Genomic DNA, 27,383 nt, shown 5'->3' on the forward strand with positions numbered 1-27,383 from the left:
GACTCAGTTCAATAAACCTACAGATATAACAACATATGCTGAATGTCACACCGCTTTGATTATGTTGCTGTAAGTCATGCATGAAACAGCCCAATTTATTACAAATATTCACACAGTACAAAGTACAGTATAGTAATACATGCTGGGATATAGGCCCCTTGCCCTGGTTACACTTACTCCATCAAAACCCAGTGTAAACAGCCAATCTTTATTGATAGGGTTCAGTGATATTCATGTCTGGTTTGTGCTTCCTGAAGCTCCAGGAATGACTACTGTTGCTACTTGCTGTTCCTTTCAATAGCTTTGGACTCTCCTCTGCTAGCAGAGCACCCAGTTTATGCTTAAAAGTACATTCTCCCCAAAGTGTACTACAAAAAAATCCATAGGAATTCTGGCATGTATTGTGGAGCAAGAATTAATATATAAACATTGATAGCTGCTATATTTAGACAGTCACACAGGTCCAGTTAAAAAAAAATGCATTCTGTTGACCAGAAAGTAGAATTTACCTGTGTTTACTTGTGTAACAGCACTACTTGATTATTCCCTGTACCCTCTCCTTCCTTCTCCAATAGGCATCACTTTAATATATTCTACACAAATGAAAAAATACCATTTAGTACCCTTGCCTCAAGGTATTTATAACGGAGATGAAGAAAACAGTTTCAGCCATGCCTGTTTTACAGCAGATTTTCCCACAACTCTTGAAATAAGACATCTTTGCATACCACCAACCTCAACAGCAGTGTTACTGGAGCTTGTAGAAACATCATACACTGATCAGCCTAAACAACGGACCCAGCAACAGATGACAATTTTTTCATGCCTTCTGCTGTCCCCAGTAGTCTTTGTTTTCATTGCACAAAGGTAGTGTAGTCGATCAAAAATCACAACACTATATAAGGGATATCTTCCATTCACTGCAAACATTCAAGAACAAGTATCTTGGACTCCACTTTGAGCCTTGCTACCGTCTATTTATGACACTGTTATACAACCATTTCCTTAGCTAAACTGAATCAATAAAAGGGCCGGGTGTCTGTTGACAGGAAAAACTACAGAGGTACACTAGATGAGCATGGGTTGTTTTAATCACAAGGATGTTACCACATCTTGGGTAACACACCTTAACCCCATGAAATATCAATACCCTTTTACTTTGTTAAAATGAGTTTATAGCCTGAAGCTGTATGCAGAGCAGCTCTGGGGGCTCAAATGCTTACATTTGCAAACAGATTTATAGAAATCCAGAAAACATTCACTGAATGGACTTTCTAGACAGTCTTTGACAGCACTTTCAATCTCCAAACAGAGCTCAGATATACTCGCTATGATCCAGGCCACCCGTTGGAAGTAAGCCTTGCCCCATGTTTTCTTTCATTATTTCACTGCAGTTCAACAAGCACCTTGTAGGTGACATATCTGATCTGAAGCTGCTATCCTCACTGTCTTTGCCAGGTTTTTGACAACCAGTGTAATGCATTTGACACATTTAAAAATTATTATATGGCACCTGAGAGGATGCTGTTTATGGGATGCATTCCAAAGCCACATATATATCTTACTAAAACATAAGAACACAAGTAAGGTACTTCATGCTAGAACCGGTGTCATTTGCCTTACCTTTTCATAACAATAAAACTGCACAGGCAGCAAGGTATTCAGCTTCAACAATAAGATCAAGGAAATACTTAGATATCACGAACCACAATTAAAGAGTTCAGACCTTGGATTCCCGACTGTGAGACAGGCATTGTCTGAGAATTCAACATACTTCTTGTCAAATATATCCAATTCTGAACATGAGAGAGGGCCTATACCATTTACAATTGTATGAAAAAAGCAGTTTTGCTGGCAAATCCTTGTCTCCTTCCTCCACAACACATAGAATGTAGTCACTATTTTACTTCCCCTCTCAATCCTTCATTTCCAAACTCAAACACCCCACAGTCAATCCCAAGAGACATGCTGATTACAAGTGCTATTGTGAAATAAAGTTATAATGTAACAAATTCCAAATCTCAGTGTATTGTTCAGTTAGCATCTGGTGAAGCACAAATTAAATATTACAGAGTTTGTTTCTGAGCTATAAAAGTTATAGTTTTTATGATGAATGGATTGGTGTGGACCTTGAAAAGCTGTAGCTTCTGAAAGCAAGCTGAAGTATCTGTGAAAGGAAAGGCTCTTTGCTTGTTTAAAAAGATGCCAACAGTTACAGGAAGCGGTCTTCAAGAGTCAAAGTAAAGGTTTCTTCAGTCAAATATACACTGCAAGGCTCGAATTCACATCCTTCCCTGCCACGCTGCTGCAGGTGATGTTATGCACCCATTAACATGCCCATGAAATCTGATCCATTCTGAATGGTGATGGGAGCTCCAGCACTGTTGTCCACAAATATGGAGGTGTACTGGCCAGCCTGCAGAGCGAACAAGAGGGAAAGGAAAATATCTGATACTTCATCCCAGAGTAAAAGGAGGAGAAAAAGCACTTCTACCATGAACTAAGCACAGAAGCCTCCTGCCTTTTTCTGTGGCTCCTGGGAACAGAATCTGACCAAACATTTTTACTGCAGCACTACATCTTTGACTTGGAAGAAGTTTTCTGTAGTGAAACTGTGTTGTAAGCTTATTACTTAACTAGATCCTTACTGCAGTATAATCTTTTTGAGTGACTAGTCAAGTGGGCATCTGTGCTTCAGATTCCCTTCAATGAAATGGGAAATACAATTGCCATCTTGACAATAAAAGGAGAGATTTAAGAAAAATATTTCCTGTAATTTCTTAGAAGGAAGGCTACTTCTGTGGCTTAAGATCAGAACATGCAGCACAAGTCTGGCTTTTGTTCCTGTTCCTGCCACGTACCTTCTCTAGTCACCCCTGGTAAGGCATGTAACTTCATCAACCTTAGAAAGAAGGTTAATAAAAACTTCCCCACCTCCTGGTAAGAATTCAGCCTTGCCAGTAAGTCCATACCCTGCCAAGCAAACTGGTACAGTGATTCCCAATCTGCATGGGCTCACCTGCAGCTGCAGTAAGCCGTGTACATAGATAGTGAAGATTTTGCTGTTACTTTCCAGACCAGCAATGACTTCCAAAGACCTAAACAGCAGCAAAAGAAAAATAAACAGGTTAAACACCTAAGGTGGTCACAACAGGAATAACAATAGTCTTGTGATCTCCATAGAAATAGGACCTGGTGGTTCTAGTGCCCACCTGTACTACACTGGTGGCCTGTTCATTTGATCCCAGCAGTAATCAGCTGCCTTGAAAAGAGAACAGTGCAACTTTGTCCTCACTGTAGAGTCTAATGGAAGACCTCCAGAGCATACAGGATTGGGAATGCAAAACTCAGCTAGAGGCAGGATCTGGGAGCCACCTTCTCTCACCAAGGCCTTTCTCAAGGGCCTGTAAACTCTATCCCCCACCCTTGAACAGGTGCTAAACATGCCCTTTAGATTTATCTGCACACCTGTTATCCCAGTTTATTGGCCACCACAATAGCTTATACTCTTGTTATTCTGCAAGTAGATAGCTATATGCATTCTGCCAATAACAGGTCATTCATTTTCAAGGTGTGAAAGACCTGTTTCACCTTAACAACATATGTAGTCAGCCTGTGCAAAAGAGAACATATTCTGCTTTGGGAGGACATTTGGATAAAGGGTCACATACAAGTCAAAAAACCCCCTCAACAGCGCTGTCCTTCAGTTAAAATTCAAGGGAGAGGTCCAGATCACCCCTCAGCACTGTTCTTTTCTAATATCATGTTCTAATAGCCATCATGCTTCTTGCAGTAGCAAGAAGTAGGACAGCTGCTCTCAGTGGCATTCTCTATTTACAGAACTCTAACTCAGCTCCTTTGTACAGGGTTCAGGGTGAAAGGAGGTGCCCCAGTCATCAACAATCAGAGCAACCCATGTAAGCTCAGTTCCAAAGCAATAAGAAAGCACAGAGCTCCGTGCCTGGCTGGTTCTTCTGAAATCTGCCTAGCCAGTGGTAGCAGATCTAGTTGTTTTCCCAAGAAAACCAACCCCTTTCCTCCCTTTTTTCCATGAAGTAGTGGTGACGAAACCTAACAAGTGCAAACGTGCTGTTTCCAGCCCCCTTGCAAGGAAATAATATGCATAAAAGGTAGCGGCAATTTGGCCCAGAGAGAGGAAGCCACTTAGCACCATCTTGATTGAAGAGCTCAGTCTGTGTATCATACCCTGCCAAGAGCCTCGCTTGGGTGGGAACTTCCCACCGTTAATCTCTTCTACTCCAACTGTCTCCTTGCCTCTGAGTTTCCATCTCTCTCAGCCGAAAGCCCTCAGGGCTCTTTCAGCTCCCTCAAATGAATGACTGTGTATGCTGACATCCCCAGGAAATTCCACAAGCACGGGTAGCACCTCAGCCTTTTCCAGCAGAATGTCTGTCCAGACAGGTTCCCATCCCTCCACCCACTTTCCTTCCATGCCACAGACCAGTCATACTCTCACCCATCATGAGAGAGAGAGATGCCTCTCACAGAGCCAGTGCTGATTCTGCTTTGCTCCCACTGCTGCCCAACTCACTCAACTCAGGACAGCCTTGCAGGACAACCAATCATAAATTGCAACTGAGAGTCAGACATCAGAGACCTTTATCTAAACAATTAACACCTGGGTCGGTTCCATCTAAGAAAAAGAAGTTTTTGCTGTTACTGTTCTTTGGAGAATGTAGCTATAAATTCTTCAGATGGCAAATCCATCTCAAAACATCCCAACAAACCTGCTTGGGCTGTATGTGGACAAAGTTGTCCACACATCCCAGCCAGAACCCCAACCATTTTCTAGGAGCTTTTAGCTAAAAAGACCTTCAATGAGGAAGGCACAGTGGTTTCCATGGCCCACAGGGAAGCTTCCTTTTCAGAGAACTCTTTGTGCTTGCATTTACCAGAACAAAGAAGCAAGGCTGAAGTCATGTTGAAAGCGATCAGAGACCGATATTGATTCTTTCGTAATATTACTGTCAGATTGACTGAATGGACAGCAAAGGAAAGAGGCACAGACAGACACTGTCCTTGGAGACAGAAGGGGGCCTTCCAGAAGAAAAACACTTTGTTCTCTCTCAGATGCCTTAATCAATTAAGTTAGGAGCTTCATTAGGAAGAAAAACTCACCACTGTAACTTTCATTTATTTTGCAAAATGATTTAAGTGGAATTTAGATTTTCTGTATGATTCTGTAACTGAAGACAATGTAGAGTGGAGATTAGGATGGGAGAACAGCTTTTCAGTCTTGGAGATCTGCAGGATCAATTTCACTTTTAAATCCTCTTACCTGGCTTCATAAATCTCATCCACTCATTCACTCAAACTTTTATTGAAATATTGTCAGGTCAACACCACCAACTGGTAATATTTTCCCACATCCCAGCAGGGAGTATCTTTCCATATCCCACAAGCATGTAGAAAAAGATTCTGTGCAACTTGCAGTCTCTGTTCATGGGAAATCCAAGGGCTAGGGACATGTGTCCCATTCTTGATGAAATTGCTAAGATAAGAGGAGATTGTTGTAGGTGAAAAGAAAAAAGCACCAATGCTGAAGAAAGCAAAAAACCTGATTACTTGAATCTGACTGGTCTTTGCTATGCAGAGTAATGGACAGGAATGGTGATCTGCCCTGTGCAAAGGCAATTTCTGAGAGCTGCTTGTAAAAAGGACAATCACGTTCTGCCCTACTCATACCTGTTCCAGCCCTGTGATTAAAGGTCTGGGCTGTCCCCAAATCACTCACTGCCAACATACATCCCAGACTTCAAGATCAGGCTGAGGTCCATTCTTAGCATGACCTAAAGGAATTCTCACAAGTGCCATAAATTAAATGTCCTGTAAATTCTGCAGCTTATTAGAATATAAGGCATTCTCCTCCAAGGGGCAAGAAGTTACACCCTTCCTTCTGCTGACATTGTGACTGCAGCCAGACTGTCACTGCCTCACGTTAAGCGTTGCAACCATAAAAGACTGTTTTAAAACAGTCTGTGAGGCTGAGGAGGTGCCAGTTGCTCCAGTCAGTAAGCTCCTTGACTTCCCATCAAGTCAATGGGCACAGAGCTCCCTCCTACCCTAGTTACTAATGGGTACTCAGATACCAATCAAGTCTGTCCCAGAGGCCAACGAAACCCAAACTTCATGTTTATTTATTACATGAGGCTTCATGTCAAATTCACCTGCCAATAAAGCCTCTAAATAGAAATGCCTGCCGAGAGGTCAGTCATATTTGCAGCAGTCTGACTCACAAAGCAGTGAAGGTGAGGGCTGAAGCAGCCAGTCCAGCAGCAAATGTATGGTTTGGGGGGCTTTAAGTTGCGCCTGTGGAGTTGTTTTATGGATATATTTCAGTGGTGCTGTTGCAAGGGTGATACTACAGCTGCACTGGGAGAGCTGCGGGCAGGACAGAGCAAATCTGCACAACCTTGCACAGACATTTTTTCCTCCCATGACAAGGGCCGAGCTGCAAGCGGAGGCAGTGGCCACTCTGTGCAAGCAGCATTGCCCTCTGCTGGGTGCAATTCGGCCCAGCCCAGGGGCTCCCCAGCCCCTTCCTCCAAGCAAAGCTTGCCAAACCCTTGCTGGGCAAGCTGGCCTCCTCTGAGACACAAGGCACCTAGGTGCTGCAGCTGAAAGGATGACAGAAGCATGACAAATGAGCAGCCAACAGTATGCTGATGCCGTGGCCCATTGCATAAGAAGAAACACACAAGGTTGCCACGGCCTAACAAAAGTGTTTCTTTAGCAGAGTTTTGCTAGTGGATCCCAGCAGAGGAAAATTCAGCATGGTTATCTGAGCAAGCCGAGGGCTCTGAGAAGGTATCGTATACCTCTACACAAGCCCTGCACTTTCTGCCTCAGGACCCATTCGCCTCTATTTTCCACCTATTAATTCTTTTCATCACATCAACACTTCCATGGCAATAGGAGTGAGATGTTATGATCCATTCTGGATGCAGCTGAAATTATAAAAGTTGAGCTAACAACCCCTGGCACAAAATTAAAGTGTTTCTCTGCAAACCAAATATATTCTCTCACTCTGCATGTTTATCAGGATAGCTGAGCATTCAGCACCTTTAGCTACATCCAGTGTCAGCTGATGTCATCCACAATTCTCTCAATATATGCAATATTTAAATATTTTAAGTAATTAGCACTGAAAGGTTAAAAATTGGAATTAAAAACCACAAAAATCTAAGAGCCAGATGGAATCGCTCTCTTCAGAAAAGTTCTACAAGCATTTATCATATAAAATGCACTGTTGGTGAACCTCATTTCCACAGTTGGTTGAAACAGTGGCCCATTTGAGAAAAATTATTGCCAAGACAGCATTGTAGCAACTCACGTGTATCGGTGGCACAGAGATTCGATGCAGATCAACACTCGGACATTATCTCTGGCTCGGAGTTGGACTTTACTCTTCAATTCGCTGTGGTCTGGGGAAAGCAGTGGAAGAAATATAAGCACTTTCACAACATAGCAGAGCACCAGTTGCTGGTGTTTGGCTTAACAGAAACACCAGTAATCTTGTGACTTCTGTATTGGATTTGCGTGGCAAGGTTTTGGTAGCTGGGGACTACAGGGGGGGCTTCTGTGAGAAGCTACAAGAAGCTTCTCCCATGTCTGATAGAGCCAACGCCAACCAGCTCCAAGATGGACCCACTGCCAGCCAAGGCCAAGCCCATCAGTGATAGTGGCAGCACCTCTGGGGTAACATATTTAAGAAGGGGGAAAAAATCCTGTGCAACTGTAGCTGAAGAGAGGAGTGAGAGTATGTGAGAGAAACAACTCTGCAGACACCAAGATCAATGAAAAAGGAGGGGAGGAGATGCCCCAGGTGCCAGAGCAGAGATTCCCCTGCAGCCTGTGATGAAGACTATGGTGAGGCAGGCTGTGCCCTGCAGCCCAGGGAGGTCCACGGTGGAGCAGATCTCCACCTGCACCCACGGAGGACTCCACGCTGGAGCAGGAGGATGCCTGAAGGAGGCTGTGACCCTGTGGGAAGCCCACGCTGGAGCAGGCTCCTGGCAGGACTTGTGACCCCGTGGAGGACCCAGGCTGGAACAGTCTGTTCCTGAAGGACTGTGTCCCGTGGAAGGGACCCACTCTGGAGCAGTTCATGAACAACTGCAGCCCATGGGAGGGACCCCACGCTGGAGCAGGGGAAGAGTGTGAAGAGTCCTCCCCCTGAGGAGGAAGGAGCAGCAGAAACAATGGGTGATGAACTGACCACAAGCCCCATTTCCCATTCTCCCTGCACTGCTGGTGGGGAAGAGGTAGAGAAAATCAGGAGCAAAGTTAAGCCTGGGAAGAAGGGAGGGGTTGGGGGAAGGTGTTTTAAGATTTTGGGTTTATTTCTTACTATCCTACTCTGATATGATTTGCTGTAAATTAAATTAATTTTTCCCCAAGTCAAGTCTCTCTTGCTCATGATGGTAATTGGTGAGTGATCTCCTTGTCCTTATCCTGACCCATGAGCCTTTTGTTATATTTTCTCTCTCCCGTCCAGCTGAGGAGGGGGAGTGATAGAGTGGCTTTGATGGGTACCTGGCAGGGTTAACCCACTACAACTTCTTAAGAAAGCACGCTTCTGGTGTTGGGTTATAAAATACTTCATCACTGAATGATTAAAACCATTGAACAAATGCACTGCTGACAAAACACAGTTAAAACTTCCTTGATGCAGTTCTACATCATTACATTCATTTCTTCTAAATCTTTTATGGAAGCCATGATTTCCACACATGAATATATCTGGTCCCTAAACTCATCTCCCATAAGGACTGACCTGTTGGGTTTGCATGGAGCAACTGGCTGTGGCTACCAGTCTGTGAAAGTACCAGCTCTAAGGACAGGGGTTTGGGTCATGGTACCAAAGGGAGTGCTCACTGCAAAGGGCTTCCATTGCACATGCTTCAAATCAAACAGGACCCAGAGAGTTCACTCCTTCCTGCATCTCTCAAGCAGGACAGAAAAGTTTTCTGTGGACAACACTCACCAATGTGGACATTGGCTGAGAACTGGTAGATGCCAGACACGGGTGCTGTGAAACGTCCTGTTGCCAGATTTAATCCTGTCCCCCGGAGAAAAGCTCCTTTGGCCAGAGGCTGCAAGATAAGAAAAGCAGACCCTAAACAAGTCCTCAGCACTCTCAAAAATGACCTCTGCCCATGGAAAAGAGCAAGCTTACGTGCATGAGAACAAAGCTGATAAAATTTGCAAGGCTACTGCCTTATCTCCCCAGACCACACCTTCCGGATGGGCTCTCTCTTAGCATTTGATGTCCACAAAATACAAAATTATCAGTATGAGACATGAAGAGGCCCTTTTTGCTCACTGCTGAACTCTTCTAACTCATCTTGTCTCAGATTATGCTTACTTCATCCCTATGCTCTGCTGGTCCTAGTGGCCTCTAGCCTCCACTGATGTTCTGATATAGAGTATCTCCCATTATTTGAGTCAAGAGGCCCCTACTACTCCCAGAGACTTCCTATACGGGGCCAAGCAGTGTCCCCAGTCTTAAAAACCTGGAACTCCATACACTGTTTTTGTGATACAAGTACAGAGGAAACACTCATATGGCTCTCCAGAGGTTTTCTACCCCCTTTAGGTCTAAGCCAGATGGCTTTGATATTGATAGAGAATAACTGCCTGGATTCTTACAGATTCCATATTTAGTTTCACTTTGTTCTAGGCCTTGGATTCTACAGAATAGGCAAAAACCTAGTAAAATAGCACGCAGCTTCTCATGGCAAGGAAGCAGTCTTAAGAAACTCACAACAGATTATCTGACTCAGACTAAAATAAACTCTGCAAGAAATGTTTATTGTTTGCTTTGGCCTGCCTCATATGAGTTTGGCTAGAGCTGGGGAGAAGCAGGAGTGGCTTCAATGGGCCAAGAAAGCGCATTAGTCAGACTCTGCTTCCACCGCAAGGGCATCCTGTGCAATGTGAATGCGTTCTCATGAATGCTCTCCTGACAGATTTGCCCCACATTGGTCTTCTGGGACAGAAGAGCTGTTCACATCTGACTCTGTAAAGTCACACACACCGCTATATCCCAAAAGCATGCACAAATGCATAACTGAGCAATCTCAACAGCCCAACATTTGAGTATGCTTTCCAATACTAGATGGCGAAAGGGGCCTGAGACACAATGAACAAATTTGTAGCAGTGTTGCCACAGGTGTTATTACACTAAAAAAAGTAGTGGAATGCCTTTGTTCAAGTATCAGAGGGAACTTAATTGCTTCCCCATTCTGGTTCATCACAGCCAGAAATTGCCAGGTTTCACAATGCAGGGTAGGAATAATTTATTTCACTTTCTCTTTGAAAGGAAGTAAGGCTGAAAATATTTGGGTCTGGTGCTGTTTGTTTAGAGAATGACTACATGGTAGAAAGAGTGAAATGACTAACCTGCCTTTATTCAGCAAATCCCAGGCAAGGCTCACAGAAGAGTCATTCCCAGTCCTTCTTTACCAAAATGTAGCCGTAGTCTTAAATTTCATACAACTTTACTAGAAAAGTTTTATATGTGCATATGTTGGTGAAAATATATTGCAACAACAGTGGCATTTCTCATAAGATTATATATGTATAATGGGAAAACAGTAATAATGAACTGCAGAACAACTATGTTGCACACAATGATTTCTAAGTCTCTATATTTATCAATGTGCACTGATACGTACCTATGTGCACATACATACACACAAAAGGAGTTATATTTTCTTTATGTATACGCACACAGAGAATACAACAGCTAACCTAACAATAAAGACTACAGAAGGAGATTGATTCCGTTCTTGCACTACCATTATGCCATCATTTTTGGTAATGCTAGATTTACCTCACTGAAAGAGAAGAACTAAGCCCTGTATTTGCAAAACTGTACTGCATAGTTAATTCATTCCTTTCTTGTTACAGCTATTAGCAGAATCAGCAACATAATTCCAAAACCACTGGCTGAGCATGGAAGGCAATTTTAGGCACCAGTAAATTATCACTGATAAAACATTCCTGTTTCTTCATGCCCTCTGTGGCTTTGTTATTCTTTGGTGATAGAAAAAGACAATGCAGGGAGAGGTTCTCTGGGCAAAATATTCCATTAAACCCCCTGCCAATTAGAGTTCCCTGCTGCATCTACTGCCTCACAGCAGCATACTCACCTGGCTGCTTCAAACGCTGCAGTGATTTATAGCTGAGAAACCAACTACTTTCATACAGCTATTTCAGTAGCCAGACCAAAAGCAGACAAAAAAGTTAAGTGTCCAGCCATTCTGTACAAACCAAGGTCAACTTCTCTTCCTCAGTTCATATCCTATCCCCACATCTCCATCATACACTCCATAGTTTACTTCTGGGTGGAAAATAGAAACCATGCCCAGAGAATTGAAATGTGAACTGCCAGTTTACCTTTTCAGTGATAAACACTGTGGAAAGCAATGCATTGATTTAGCTGTTATTAAAGAAAAGGATAATCTAGCTTGTACAGCAACCGCAATGCACAGGGGATACACTAATCTCCTGAAGCAGCAATAAAATTCAATGGCCAAAGGTAGACATGTAGCCTGACTTCAAGGCACTAGAGACACTGGGACGCCTCCTGGGATCTTTCACCATGAAAAGCACGTAGGCCACCTTAAGCTTAAATGATCCAATTCTAGTGACGTTCCTGGGCTCCAGATAAATCCCACTTCCATGGCCTGTCAGAGTCTGCAGTTACTTCAATTCTTGCTATGTAAAGTACCTTTCTGAAAGCTTTTGCAAGAGGCAATCATTAGGAACCTCAAAGTGTGAGATACAGGAGGAAGAGGTGTGGGGAAAGGAGTATTATAAGTTTCATTTCAGATACTAAGGAATTTTGAGACCAAGAGGAAGAGAGGGAGGGAATGTTCTTGGAGGAAATTTATCATGGAAGAATGAGAAAACCATCATGCTCTCTCAATACTCAAGGTCAGAATGACTCAGACACCATGCTCAACTGACAGAGTATAGAAGTGATTGGCTATTTCTCAGCACAGGTTCTTTCCACTATCTCAGAATGCTTTGAGTAAGGTCCAAATTTAGGAATTAGAGTCAATTCATATCATCTCACTGAGAAGCATCAAACTGTTGGCTTCTTCACATTATTAAACCAACAGAATGAAGGGGAATTCTCTCTCTTTCCCCTCCCTTGGACTGTTTAAAGACAATGTTTTCATCTTTGCAAGAGCATCCACTGTCTCCCTCCCTGCTAAATTCCCCTATATCAGAGCACAAGCCAAAACCAGACACTTCTTGTCCCAAAGCTGAAATGAAAAGCTGGCATCCAGAGGCCTGCCACCCCTCCCACATCAGCTTCAGGGCCAGAAGCAATTAGAAAGAAGCTATGAATATGATAACAAAGCATGGGAAGCATCAGCCTACGCACTGATTGCTGAGATGTCTTTATTCACATTTTCCCTCCTCATTAATGAGGCAGCAGATCTCTCTAGCCCTGCCCACACTTCAAGTACAATCTTGCCTCTGTGCCAGCACCCACAGAGCTGTCAAACCAGGCTTCCACAAGTGTATTTGGGAAAGATCCAGGAAAGCACCCCATTTAGAGCATAAGCACTGCCTCTAGTCCTGCAGCTGTGAGAAGTCCTAGCAACACATCTACTACATAGGAAAGGATCTGCTGGACAGGATTTTTCAGAAATGGGACTCAGTAAAGCTGGGAAGAAAGCTCAGCACCTTACTAGGTGGACAGTGTTAGCAAACCCTGCTGACTGAAAGCCATATTCCCAGTTCAAACTCTTCTCGTCACATCACAAAAGCAACCACATATCTGCAGGCCTTGTGCTGTTAGAGTCTTTGTGACTCCACAGTCTAAAATAAGTCTCCTCAGTTACCAAGTAACTATTTGGTTTTAGCTGTAACTTTGCCTAACATTTACACTCCAGTTAAGGTCTTGTTTGCAACTGGTTCAGAAATAGTCAGTAGAAGTTTCAATATCAAATTCAATAGCTTGCTTTCAACCATGCTTATAATGCACTACAGCATGCCATGATGGTGTGCTTGTCATTGTAACTTGACTATAATTAAATTATAAAAGTAATTTTTATTAGTCTTCTATAAAACATTACGTAAAGAATTTGAGCATCGGGACTGGCCCATCTAATAAAATGATGGCTCTTATTTGGACTCACAAGTCTATAACCACTGCCTTCTGTCTGCCTCTGACATTTTTCTACATCTGAAGGTTACTCTGGAATTAAACAGGGTGTGCACTGAAAAAAAGAACAGATCCTTCAAATTAATGCCAAATGTGGCCAAGTCTTTCTCCATCATTAACTGAAATAAAAAGACTGACTGTTGTTTGGACCTGTGAGACAGCCCTCTCTTGCACAGACCTGTCAGAACTTCAGTAAGAACTATATTAAGATTCAGCTGGGCTGCAAGAGAAGAAGAAAGTCTGCCTCTTGCATTTCTCAGGAAGGAGAGGACCTAAAGCTAAATGTCCATCTTACTGCAGTTGAGCTTCAGTGCTGAAATCACTGTGTGAGATCCTACTTACATCAACCACAAGAAAGGTAGTGCTATATTCATAGCATTCAAGTCTGAGACGAGCTTATGGGATAGGTTTGCCCCTTCAGGAAACACCTTTATCTAGAGAGCCACGAAGCATCTTTGCAGACTGGGGGAACTACAGCTGGCCTATGCCCAACGACTCTTGTGGAGTCAGGTTCGGTCTGTAATCCCTTCTCACCGACTGGAAGTTCTGAAGTTCTACCAGGGTCTTCTTATCTACAATGACTTGTCCTTTTAGCTTGCAATGGAATGCCTCCTCTACACGTTTGTGGGGTGAAACTTCCTCCAAGGAGAGCAGGAGTGGAGGCAGCTGGCTAGGATGGGCTGAAATAGCCAGGGATGCTCGACGCTCAACAGCCTCTGAGAAGAAAAGAAAAAGTATAGGAAAATAAATGCCTGGTTTAAGAGTCTATGAGGCCATCAGTTGTGCAATTAGACTTCTGCACTTAACTCTTCAACTTGAACTAAGCAGTTGGGGAAACATTTTTTCAAATTTTTGATTGCCAGATAGGGGAACGCTTTAATGTTTGCAAAGCCAACTCTTTATTTGCCATGGTGCTTACCAAAAGAAGCAGATCACAAAAACACAAAGATCTTACAGTGTTTACCTTTTAATATCTCCTTAAACTCCTGCAGAAGGACTTCTCGGGTGACTTCAGCACCAGGTGCTCCTGGAGGTCCCTGGGGACCAGGAGGTCCTGGGGGCCCAACAAGGCCACGCTAAGGAAGTAACCAAAGAAAAACACATGAATTGGAACCAGGCAATTGCACTAACAGACCAAAAATTCTCTCAGCCATGAGCCAGTTCTACAGGGCTGTCAGCCACATGAGCAGCCCCCTACACTATCAGTTGAACTACAGGCCTGATGCAGTAAATCTTAAACTCTTCAATCTTAAATCTCCAGCCAGCTGTGAATTCCAGCACTTGGAATTTACTCATGTCTTTATGTGGGACAATAAACTTTGCTCAGGTAAACACTAACTGGTTCTTCAAGTTCCAATATACAGTGTGAAGCACAACAGGCACAAGACTAAGTTTGCTGCTTCTGTATCTTCCCATATCAGTGAAGTATCACACTAGTCTTTGAGCTTCTTATTCTGCCTATTCACTAACTAGAATAGCCATCTAGCCACACTTCACATTATTAATATATATTGCTCAGACATAATAATCGCATACGTGAACGTTTGGTGCAATATAGAGCTCTCTGAAAAAAATTAAATGGTTCAATCAAAACCTGTAAAGGTTAGCCACACACAGATTAGAGCTTTAAATTAGCAGTAAAAACATGCAACAATGTTATCAATGCTATTTTGATGTATATTGTTCCCAGGGAGTTCCTGTTTCGTCAACTAAACTGCAGTAAGCCTGCATGGAAGCACTTCTGCTTACAAGCTCACTGAGAAATAAAAGGAATTCATTAAAAACATTCAAAATTGTCTAAGTAGCAGATTAAAAGTGTACACATGATCAAGTATCACTCAGCAGATGATCAGTAATTCATTAATTTGAAATAAATGACTTGTCCACACCTTGATTAATATATCCTTTGAGATACCTGGACTTTATCTAGTGGAAGAAAAAAAAAAATTAATTTTATTTCTACTGAGCAGAGGAAAAAAAAAAAAAAAAAAGGCTCAGTCCAAGGGACAGCTGGTTTAAACAAAAATTAATGCCGACAGTGGAATTCACATACCTTATCTTACAAAGCATATAGCAGTTACTGTCTCAAACTTCTCCAAAATACTTTGAGAATTTAAAACCAAATTAAAATGCAGCACACTCTAGGGTGAGAAGGCAAAAGCTAGAGCACACATAACACCTTGCATATCAGCAGTAGGAAGGAAAGCCAGAGTGCACATTTATTAGCTGATGGGAATCTAGCAATAACCTACTAATTTCTTGTCTTTCCCTTTGCATCTCCTTTTAGAGGTATTGCCATCGTCTGGGCGGTGAACAAAGGAGATCCAGGTCCGCCGTGGATCTGTGATTCGAGGATCTGGAGATTCTAGGATCTAAAGAGAAACAAGAACAAAGACTGCTATCACTGTATCTCTTTGGCACTACATGGATTCAGAGAATGCAAAGTTGCCAGACCAGACTCTTGCCTGCTGCCTAAACCACATCCTTGATCCTAACATACTGCATTTGAGAGGACGTTGAAGGTGGGATCAAATGGGATTTTACAGTTCTGTAACAAGCAATTCAGCTTGGATTATCCAGTACCAAGCCATTTCTTGTCTGCATTTACAGGAGCATTGCAAATGCAGGATAGTACTTCAATCAGAGTTCTGACAGTGTATGGAAGACACCAGCCTTTCAAGAGACCCATTAAAGTGGGATTTTTTTCTTCATAAATTACAGGCTAAGCCTGCCAGCAGTAATGTCCCAAAAGCCAGAAGGTGCTGCCCTTAAAACATCAAAATGCCTTCTCATAACTTAAAATGCTATCACCTGCAGGGCCTCCCAGCTCCCTTTGCTTAAGAAATCAGTAAGAGCCAAGAGCTGGGAACCAGCATGCCTCAGAGACCTTTCTCAAGCTGCTGAGACTCTCAGCCCTCTGACAGTACTAATACAGGCTACAGAAAACCCGCCCAGATGTCAGAGATTGTTCACCACTGGCATCTGATATTTATCAGTTGGGTCAATCAAGCAATAGAGAGAAATTAAAACATACAAAAACCCTTGAAATGCTCCATAACTTTCAAATCACAGGCTGCAGAGTGACAAATGTGCACACTGGGAAAAAACAAAACAAAACAAAAAAAAAAAACCAAACAAAACAAACAAACAAACAAACAAAAAAACCACAACAAAACAAACAAACCAATTCAGAGTGAAAAATAAAGCCCATGTCTGACCACAGAAAAGATGTCCATTGGCAAATTTAACTACCTTGCTAATTCCTATGCTCTGCAAGTATATTGTAGCCACAGAGGAATTATCTAAAGCTTTGACATCACGGTGCCTAGTTCTAGATCCCTTTTAAACAAAGTGTGGACAGAAGAGAGGACCTGTCTTCACAGATTTGGGTCTGCTTCCTATTGGTCTCCCTCACTCCCATTACTCGCCTCCCAGAGACAAGAAGAAGTAATTAATCAAATAGCCATACCTGTTGCATGGCTCTTAAGCTATGAACGAATTTCTAACTTTAAATTTAAAAAGAGGCACCAGAAATCATTGCTTACCAATACCCTGTCACGCTCCTATCAAGAGTAATTAACTGTTGACTATGGAGGTTTCAATCTATTGACACATCAGCTTCTCAAATGTCCATCACAGTGAGGACAAAAGCACACACCCTCCCAAAGTTTCATGAGCCATGCTTAAGTATTCAGAGCCATTAATGAAAAAAACAGAGGAAAAACTGCAACGAAAACTTAAAATCTTTGAAACAAACAAAAACCCCACCCTATGACTATTGTAAACTTTTGGAATTCATTCAAGAAAGCTGTTTTCTAGTAAAACAGAACAAGTACAGACCAGAATTCAAGCAGGAAAGCAACACAAGGCAGTAGTGGGGTGAATGACATTTGAAATGATTCCTAGACCATTACAAGTTTAGGGAAATCAATATTGATCTATCGCCATTCAGGAGAAAGAAAACAAGATGGGTGTAGAAAAAGCATAGAAGCAAAGTCAGTCAACTGCGAACTTTTCAGATCTGAAAGTGTTTGCCCCTGGGTATTGAGCTCCTATTAGTGTGACAGCACTAGACAGTTCTCCCACAGCTCAGACACTATAGATCTACACTCAGCAGACTTAACAATAGCAGAGACCTTGCGAGGTGCTTCCAATGCATCCGAGTCAGCAAATACATCTACGTTTGCTCATTACCTGTCTCACTTGGCTCCCCAAAGCACTTGTCACTTCTCAGAGAACCATATCAAGTTTTAATAACATTTCTAGGTTTAAATAACATTTCTAGGACCACTTATAAGCATAGAGTCCCTTTTATCAAATAGTCTGCAGAAGCACGTAGAAAACAATTAACCTTTAGAATGCAGGTAGAGCTGAGGTCCCAATAACTGCACTATATGTCACTGAGAGCAACAGGAATTTGATAGAGGATGCAAATTTTAGCTAGAAATATCAGAGCAAGCCCATTTTAAGGAGAAAAGGCCACAGTCTGTGTGATCTGCTATGAAAAATCCATGCGGCATAAATTGTTTTAAAATAAATCTTAGAAGTCTGCCGGAGTTCCAGCTTGAGGTTATAAGGAATGTCGGTCCTTCTAAGCTGATGCAGAGCATGGAAAGCTCTCTCTCCAGCGTGCATCCAGGCACATGGGTACAGTACAAAGCACTTGTCCATAGATTTCTGAGCTGATGCGATCACAACTATTTATTTCAAACAGCTTGGGTCAACAAATGATTTACAAACCAGCAGAATATGAGCAGCTCCCTGGAAATCAGATGTGTTGTGAGCTGAGCACGGGTATTTGTTAAGATACATCTCAAACTTTGTGAAGCCAACTCTGTCTTCTCTATTCAGCAAATAATCTTAGGTGATTTACTGCTCAGACACAACCCACAGAAAGATCTGCTCCTATTGAATTGCTCTATTCAGGCAGTCCACTTATCCTCCCCTCCAAATAGATGGCTGCAGAGTAGCTGGTGTCTGTGCTTTAGGCCAAAGCAAGGATATCCCGAGACATTTCGCCATATCATTCATGCATTCTTCTGTAATTAATCAGAGCGAGAGTTATGGTTATGCACACTCCCCTCAATGCTCAAATTCAGCATGTAGAACAAACAAGAGCAAGACAAACTATTCATAACAATCGAGTTTGTTATTTCTGTACCAAAATCAGTCTTGAACAGACTTTTTATGTTTATAACCACATTTACAGTCAGCTGTAAATTGTGTGTTTAGTCAAGGGGTTCTAGTAGGTTGTTTTAGCTAAATTATTATTTGTTTTTCTTATTCACCTCACCCAGAACTTACATAGCTTTACAAAATCCTATTGGAAAGTAATGGAAATGGAGCACCATAGGAAATCCTGGGTATTGTGAGAGTAGTCACCTCACTAAAACATCATCATCTTCCCACAGATTGCTTGACTGCAGATTTTTGTGAAGCTTAAGAAAGAAGTCAAAGACAGGCCAACAAGGTGCAAACCTCTCCATCTATTGTAACATATAAACATCAAGTCCGGAGGCGAACACTCATAAAGTTTGCAAAAGTCGTAAGAACAGCACACAAGGTGCATCTTATTTCTACAACAAACATGAAATATATTTATCAGAGTTTGATGGAGGTTTAATGGTTTCTGATGGGAGAAGCTAGTTCTTTCCTACCCCACTTCATCGGAAAACAGATGGGTGCAGCATCACCACACATGAGGTCACACCTGCAGAGGACTGTGTTTGAGAGCATTTAAGTTTGAGAGCATATAAATATAAAGCAGGTAAAATCCTACCCATGCTTTGCCAAAAGGAAGCAGATGCCTTTTTGTCCCAGTGACTAGAACTGACAGGTCTGTGGTAAAGCTGCACTGCAGTTCACAAAACAGAAGGAAACAACTTATTAATAGAAGCACCCAGATCAGGCAGGATAGAGTATTCCCTCAGTGCTGTAACAGAAGCCAGCAAAATAACAGCTGGATTGCAGAGAAAAGGGAAATAAAATCAGTTAATCCTTCAAAAAGGGCTGGCTCATGTGGCAGGAACTCAGAAGTGCAGTCTCCAGAACACAGCAAACACAAGACCAGTCTTAAGAACTAGGATGCAGCATTTGCTGCAGATGTGGAAAAGACTATTCAAATATTCCTGGTTTCCACCAGGCTGCAAGACAGGCATAAACTCCCCTCCACTGCAAAAATGAGGAAACAGGCCAGCTAGAAGCAGAAGCCAGCAATCATGGACAGACTCTGACCATTAACTGTGAAGGCAAACAGATGTTCTCAGCCTTTCTGGAGCTCCAGCTGTAAAGAAACAGGCCAGAGCAGACATCTTGTCAGGGAGAAAAAAGAAGTCCAGATGGCACATCCCAGAAAAATAAACGAAAAAGTCCTGAAGTTTAAAAAAAAAAAAATAATAAAAAAAATCCCATACCTCTCCAGTGGCTTGCTTAAATTACAAATCCCTCTACAAGACAGTCATGGCACTCCCCAGTTTCTCCAGCACAAGGATGATTGACAGTTAAAATGAATGTTCCATCCTTGTGGTATTATTATTTAATTACTATGGCATGCATGAGCAATCCCAGCAATAAGCATGCAAGCCTCTATTTTTCTTGGCAGCAGCAGCCTCCAGCAGCCAGTGAGACCTTGCAGCCAACCCAGGTATCAGTCAGGACTGAGAACACCCTTGGAATCCCAGCGAAGGGGACTTGTCCCTCCTGGGGTGCTGTTTGCAGAGGAAAGCTAACCTACAGGAGTCGGGAGGAATCCTCATGCTAACTACACTGAAATCAGGCTTACTCCTTAACACTTGAAACAGTACCTCCAAAAGCAACAGAAGCCTTGCCAGCAATTTTTAATGAACTTTCAATCAGGTCTTTTAATGTTACTTTGGAATCCAAATACAATGGCACCTATCACTTCAGAACCAGTTTATGACACTGATGAGAAATTAGCCCACTCTCTCCCTAACTTCCCTATCAATAAAAGACAAGTTGAACTGTAATTTAGACTGCTGTACACAAGCAGAACCTGCGGTTCTTTCTGGCTCTAACTCACAGAACAGCATGCACCGCCCAGAGACACACACAGTCTCTGGCCAAGACTCAGCCAGCATGGAAGAAACTACTAGCAGAAATCTACTGTCAAGTAGCAGAGTTTGGATCCTGAGAAATATCTGAACTGTGTCTGAACTTTCCTGAAATTCAAGGATACTGAGATCCAGTCTGCATCTCTGCTAAAAACCAAAGTGAAATGGACAAAAGTAGTTTCAGAGTCTGGACGGATAAAAGAAAAATGTCAGCACTACCTGTGAGCAAGTCTGTACACCTGAAAGCATCTCAAAGCGTTCTCAGGCACACCTAAGCATTTCTGAGGGTGCGACAGGATGGAAAAAAAGCATGAGAAGGTTACAGTTTTGTAGGACAGCATCCTTCCTACCTGCAATTAGCCAGACATGTGTGTCCAAGAACATATACCTAACCATTCCAGTTATGCCTGATGTTACTGCCCTGTAAGTTTTGCTCAGTTATCTACGTATTTGTCCATCTGTGATGGAATTATATTTAAGAATTCTTTGCTTAATAGTTGAGCAGTTGCTAGACACAAAATGGACCTGACTAAGCATGTCAATTATCTTAAACCAGAAATTTCTGTTATTACACCTGATTTACACCAGCAAGAGTACTGTCAGCTTCGTTATGAAATTAGGAGCAAATTATTTATTTCAGTAGTGTATTTTACTTGGAACAGGTTAAAAAGTGACAGACCACTCTTTAGTTTGTTTTTGTTTTTTTTTTTTTTTTCTTTAGCATGAAAAATCCTATGTCAGCTGCTAATAACTTATGGTTATACAGACTCTTGGTTATTAATGAGATGTAAAACCAAGGTCCTGACCACTTGTGGTTTTTATAGATCTCAAGAATTTTCCCTAGAGCAGAAGTGTTAGGCTTGGTATCTTAGCCAAATCTGAAATGGAATTCCTACCTAAATTCCTACTATGTTTTGTGATTGAAAAATTATACTTCACTCCTCTAAATGGCTAGCTCAGAAAGCTTCTCCCTTCCACTTAAACACAAACTACCTTCAGTGGTCACACCCATAATGAATTTAATGAATCTAATGGAACAGTTCATATGAGAAAGAGCTACTGTGGGTGAGAAAAGGACATGATGTTTCTTGCTGTGTTAGCTGCACTGCGGTGTTAACCAGTGCAACCCCTGGTTCTACCAGTACAGTTCTGGCTTTAGGGATGCCACAAAAAAGGTAAGGAATTAAACAAACAGGTTTAGCACAATGCATCTGGAACACAAAACCTCATCTAAAGTAGAACTATATAATTTAATAACGAACTTTAAAAATCTGAGAAATGAGACCAAGCACTGAGTTACTTTATATGCTGAGTCAGAAGTATGAATCCAACATTATTTTACATGGGCAATAAGGGATTGCGAGGAAGCATGTTATTTCTTATAGCCCTTCTTGTCCATAACGTGCCACAGCAAGACTGACAACAATGACAGACACAAAACATGAAAGATAGCATCATCTACTACAGGTAGGTCACAGTCCCATTTCTCCCATGGCTTTAACATTTGCCAAGCCCAAAAATACTTTTCTCGATTACACATGCAATCACCCACTTCGGGCTAAGACTGAAATCTCTTTACAGAGGAGGAAGGAAACCTGTTCAATGTCATTGAACCAGCTGCTGTTTTCAAGTGGAAGCAAAAGGCCCCAAAGAAAGATTCAGAGAGATTTAAGTAATAAACCAGGTAGATCTAGCCCTAGGTATCTGACAGAGTCAGAAGGATCACAAAGGAAATAACATTTCAAGGACTTCTTGGCTATGTAGTGGATAACTAAATTTAAAACATTACATTATTTAGAAATTCCACTGAAGGTAAAATCCTGTTGACCTCAAATCATTCCTGAAATTTCATTGGGTTGCTAACTACCCCTAAAAGCAGCTCACAGAACAGCTGAAGTTTGAAGGGGCATCCACAGATTTAGTTCAACCCCCTGCTCTAAGCAGGTGAACTAGAGCAAATCACTCTGCACCACGTGCAGTCAGGTTTTGACTGTCTCCAAGGATGGAGACTCCACAACCTCTCTGTCCAGCATTTTCCAGTGTTTGACCATCCTCACAGTAAATATGCTTTGTTTTCTTATATTTAAGTGGAATTTCCTGTATTTCAACTCATACCCACTGCCTCTTGTCCTTTCACTGGGCACTAAGAATCTGACTCCATCTTTATTCCCTCTACTCAAGTATCAAATGGTAACTCCTGATCAGTGTCAACTCTATATAACTGCTGGACAATCTACTACTGCCAAAGCCCCGTTAGTATAGTATCACATCTTGCAAGACAAAATCTATGCCTGGAAAGGGGAAGGTAAGCCTGGCAGGTAGCAGCTGCAGCTACTCAGATTAAGACCTTTGTATCCATCAGTCATGTTCTGCCCTCTCTCTTAGTCCATCTATGTTAGAGAAGAAAAATCTCATGTGCTTGGCAAGCACGTGACACTGACAGCAACTCAGAAAAGATAAGACTGAAGAAAAACTTCAACAAAACAACACAATACACTTACTATTTCCAAGGAAATATCAAGTTTAACAGGAGATTTGAGACTTCTGTTTCCCTCTTTAGGTAGAGGTTTCACCACATGGCTTCTGCACTGTGAAAGTTAAAGGGGAGATTTCTCCACTCCTATTTGAAAAGAATTCTCATGAGAAATTTGTCCAAAATTGTTTTGCTTCATTAGAAGGAAAACACATCTACCTTTTCAACAGTATGAATAAAAATCACTGCTCTCAGATAATATTTCATTCTTTGCTCCTTCTACTTTGATAAACCTACCAGCTGGCCATAGAGTCTTCCAAGGTAAACATAGCCTTAATTTTTACTGCACGAGGCCACAAAAATTCCATTTTTCCTGTTATGTGCTGTAGAGAAATGAAACAGGACACTGCTGTTGTTTCATTTTCCTGTGCAGGGCATCCTTTCATGAAACAAAACTGCTCACAAAAATACCTTCAAGGCTAAAAGAGATGAGTCTTCCACAGAGAACTGCTTTCAAGATTCCTTTAGTTTGATAGGTTTAGTAAGGATAGCTTCACTATTACTTTACTTCTTCCCTTAGTGAATACAAATTGTGATGCTTTGCTGTAAATGGCAACTGTCATTTACCCCAGAAATGGTGGCAATCCTTAAGCAATTGCATTTATAGTATGTGTAAAATAATCCCTTAGCGTGGGCAGGTGCTATATAAATATAAAATACAGTACAGTCACCCATTATATTTAGAAGCAATAACTAGAGCCTGGACTTCAGCCTTAAACAGATTCCAAGGAAAAAAGTTCACACTGAAAAATTTGGGAGTGGATATCAAGCAGAGCTCATAAGTTCTTACATCAAAGATTTGGTTTCGTCCTATCCTTATTAAACAGAACCTGCCTTCACTGAACTCGCCAGCTCTTACTGCAGCCAAACCTTTGCCATGGATATTTTAAAGCAAAATATTTCAACACAGAAACTGCAGCTTCCAAACAATGTCTGTTTTAATGAATGCCCACTAGCCTCCAAATGAGTACTGTTTTTCTTCTAGCAATAATGTATATATGACTATATCAGAATTAACCAGGACCAGTTTCTGCTGGCTTTTGCAATCAGAATATATTCTGCTTTCAGTCCAATACATTTCACATCAAGTCAAATTAATTCCAGAATAGACTGAAATTTAGTTGCACCAGGTATGTATCTGTCCCCTTCTGTAAAAGCAGAATGAAGCAGCTCTAGAAAGAGAAGAAGAAAGTGATGGATTATAGGCACCTCAAGAATTTAGCATGTATACAACCTGTCCTGACAGAGCCCTGCAATACACAACAAAATATTAGCTGAAGAAACATTGCTTACAGTCCCCTAATGAAAATTTTCAGTACAGCAGCCAGCTTTTTTTATATAGAGGACTGTTTCCCAGACTTGCCCAACCTTAACCAATTACTCTCACAATAGCATTGAATAGGATATTTAGAATGTCAGCCCAATTGTTCGAACTTGCCCCCTCTGCCATGCCCCAATTTTTGACAGGTTTGTTCCTCTATTGCTATAGTGACTGCCATCCCTAATGCTTGTGATCAAAGTCATGTTTTAGAGGTCACCTCCATTTGAAACAAGAGACATTTTTGTGTGAGCAGGGGAGAGAGAGAAAGAAGGGGCTGTGTGACAGCGGAGACTCCCTTCTTTCTTAGTGTTGTAGTCTCCCTTCCATTTCATCCTGCTCCTAATCCTAGGACCTGCTTTTAACTCCCTAACCCCCGCTCCTACTCCCAAGCATTCCATGCAAATTTTCATCTTAAAGAATTCTGGAGGCTCTGATAAATTGTCTGGAAATATTTTGCAGCTTTCAGCCTGGGGTGTTTCTCCCAAACATATAACTGGAAGGATCCTACCCTGCAAAATTCACTCACTAAGCCTAGCTAGTCATCAGCTACAGCCATGGAGGTATCATACACACAGTCTTGCACTTGACGTTTATGCACAGTTAGCACCCTCCTGAACCCTTTCCTACAAGAGCCACCATCACTTTAAACAGATCTGACTACACCAACAATTTCTCATCTGTAATTTTCAATCACCACAGCCTCTCTGGTGGAAGGTGCAGTATAGAGAAAGCTCAGGCATGCTCAGATGTTTATACTGTTGTATTTGCCTAAGAAAGTTTTGAAATAACATTTCAGAGAGCAAAGGACTTGCTTGCAAGAGATACATTAATATTCCAATATCATTACTGCACTGTGATAGCCCACTTTACTTTTTTTTAACAGGTTGTTTCTGAACAGGATAATGTTCATACACGAGAACTCCCAAAATGTCTTTACACTTAATCAGCCTCTATGGGACTGGAACTTCAGTCATGCGTATTCTAAAATAAATTATAATCATAAATTGCAGCATTCCGGTGTTTGCTTCAGTAAGCTAGAAAATCATTCATGCAAAGGAAAAAGAGAGAATGTTTCTATTTAAAATTAAATAGAATGTGGCAAGATTGCCTCAATCATTGGAAAAAGAAACCAGCATCACATTACTGCCAGAAATAAGTTCTACCAAGCACTGACAACACATAAACACCTACCTTGGGATGCCCGTGCAGTTCTTCGCTGTTTGAGAGGGTAGCATTGAAAGGCTCTGTATACTGATTAGGTTCTTTCTTCATCTTTCTCTCTCTCTTTGCTGCCGTAACTCTGAAGAGGCAAAACTGCTGACAAAGTAAAGTTGCCACAAATACCCAGGTGCACCCCTTCATTTTGAAAAGGGAGGGGCCAAGTCAGGAAGGGCACTCTCCAAGCACAAAAACCTTCACCACGAATAATAGGAATAGACACAGACTTCTCTCTAAAAAAATAAAAAATAAAAGGGTTAGAACTATTAAAGATGATCCTCTGGGCTATGCAATGTCAAATGAGCAGCATGCATGGATGCGTTGGTTGCTGGAGAGATCTCTGTTCAAGCAGGACACATGGAAATGGTATAGATAAACTTGTTTGAAAATCTGGATTCACTCGAAGAAAGAGGTAAGTCCATTCAGCCTCTTGAAGCTTACATAAATACAAGAGGCCCTGGAAAGTCCTGCCACCCACCTTGAAGTGTCACTCCCCCCCCCCCCCCAATAGGTCTTCAGACTCGTTTAAAATGCACTCAACTATGAAACCTAGAGAAGTCAAATTGCTCAGGGCAACAGTTCCTCAGGCCAGAGCTGACAACGAAAACTCATTAGGGGGGTTGTTTGGTTGTTCCTCTTCAACAGGAGATTTCACTTTCTGTCATTTGAAGCATTGTGCTCAGTTCAAAGCAGGCTTGAATATGTTCCATCCATTCTCTCTTGAATGATTCTTCCCTTTCCTCAGTGACAAGTCCTCATCCTTTCCTTTCAGGATGCTGGGGAACTGTAATCCAAGGTTGCTACAGCCACTGCTCTTCTAAAGGGGCTGAAAGCATCACAGCTCAGCCATGTACTCAGCCTTCTAAGGAGAAAATAAATTTCTCATATCATAGAAGTTGAAACAGGGAGAAGCAAAGAATCTGAGGATGTACCTAGGTCCATTAGGAAAAGATAAAGTTTTCCCAAGTCTAGCTTCTCTCCCTTTTTAGCTGAGTTTATCTTCACTTTTTTTCAATGACACGATGAACTGTAAGTCTTGATGCCGCAAGCAGTTATCAGGATGTAGAATCTCATGTCTTTTTCATCCTCATCTCCCCTCACACTAGCCAAGATTTCAGGTACCTCTGAGTGGAGATCACGTCTGATTTTTGTCGCTGCTCCTTTCCCCTGCTGCACACTGGCAAAACCCTCCTCAGCTTTTGCTTTACCTCAGCAAATAAGTACTTCTTTCCTGAATGAGTTTCCATCAACTTCAAGAAAGGGGAAAAAAAAAAGAAAAAAAAAAAGGAGGAGGGATCACATTCTAATGAGCTGTCAAGCCTATTCTCTTCACATTCCTATTAGACTCACTGATAAGTGGAGCTGGCCCGTGTGCCAGGCAGATTTAAATCAATGCCCATTCCCTGCTCCCTCCCCTCAGCCCTATTCTGTACCTCCCCTTCATTATCTCAGAGAAATCACCATTTTTCTGGGAAGTTTGTAAAACTGTACATGTGTGGTAGAACTAAAAATATGTGGCTTGGAATATGCACTCAGCGTCGCACCACACATTGATACATCAGTACTCTTGCTTTACACTCTAGTTAGCTGTGTTCCACACAACATTTTCCCCTAGCTCTCATTAGAGGCTGCCTCAGTGGGGGCTTTCCGATTTCTTTACAGGAGGGTGGGCTGATTATTGAAAATAACAGAAAACCAAAGGTTATATCTCTCCTAAAAACATGTCATAAGGGAGAACCTGAAGTACTTGGACAGTGTGCAAATCTTTGTCTAGTACCCCACCACCTAGAACAAATATTCCTATTCCTTCTAGAAATATAGTGATGCAAAAATTTCTGAGATTGTACCATGAGAAAGTCCAAGAATGAGAAAAGGTTGAAGATCACATAATTTTAAGTCCCTTGTGCAGTCAGCAAGCAACAGATTTGCTTTCTTTTAACAACACCTTTACCATGCATTCTGTAATCTAAGTAATAATGCCAGCACAGTTCTTCATTGGTCTTTAAAAGCAGTCAGGGTGGATCAGGAACAACA

The 27,383-nt window shown here is 41.8% G+C and overlaps 1 protein-coding gene across 1 annotated transcript; it reads right to left on the minus strand.

The window, feature by feature from the left end:
* Nucleotides 1-26,674, minus strand: C1QTNF12 (C1q and TNF related 12). The gene is made up of 9 exons (XM_009964659.3): nucleotides 26,558-26,674; nucleotides 25,323-25,582; nucleotides 15,460-15,579; nucleotides 14,172-14,283; nucleotides 13,742-13,923; nucleotides 9,008-9,116; nucleotides 7,355-7,445; nucleotides 3,020-3,098; nucleotides 1-2,416 (listed from the first exon to the last, which is right to left on the minus strand). The coding sequence occupies exons 2-9, from the start codon at nucleotides 25,491-25,493 to the stop codon at nucleotides 2,318-2,320; spliced, it is 963 nt and encodes a 320-aa protein (XP_009962961.1). The 5' UTR covers nucleotides 25,494-25,582; nucleotides 26,558-26,674; the 3' UTR covers nucleotides 1-2,317.
* Between the last annotated feature and the right edge of the window lie 709 nt (nucleotides 26,675-27,383).

The sequence above is a fragment of the Tyto alba genome, unplaced genomic scaffold, assembly GCF_018691265.1.
Source record: "Tyto alba isolate M040663 unplaced genomic scaffold, T.alba_DEE_v4.0 Super-Scaffold_20000042, whole genome shotgun sequence".
Taxonomy (NCBI): Eukaryota; Metazoa; Chordata; class Aves; order Strigiformes; family Tytonidae; genus Tyto; species Tyto alba.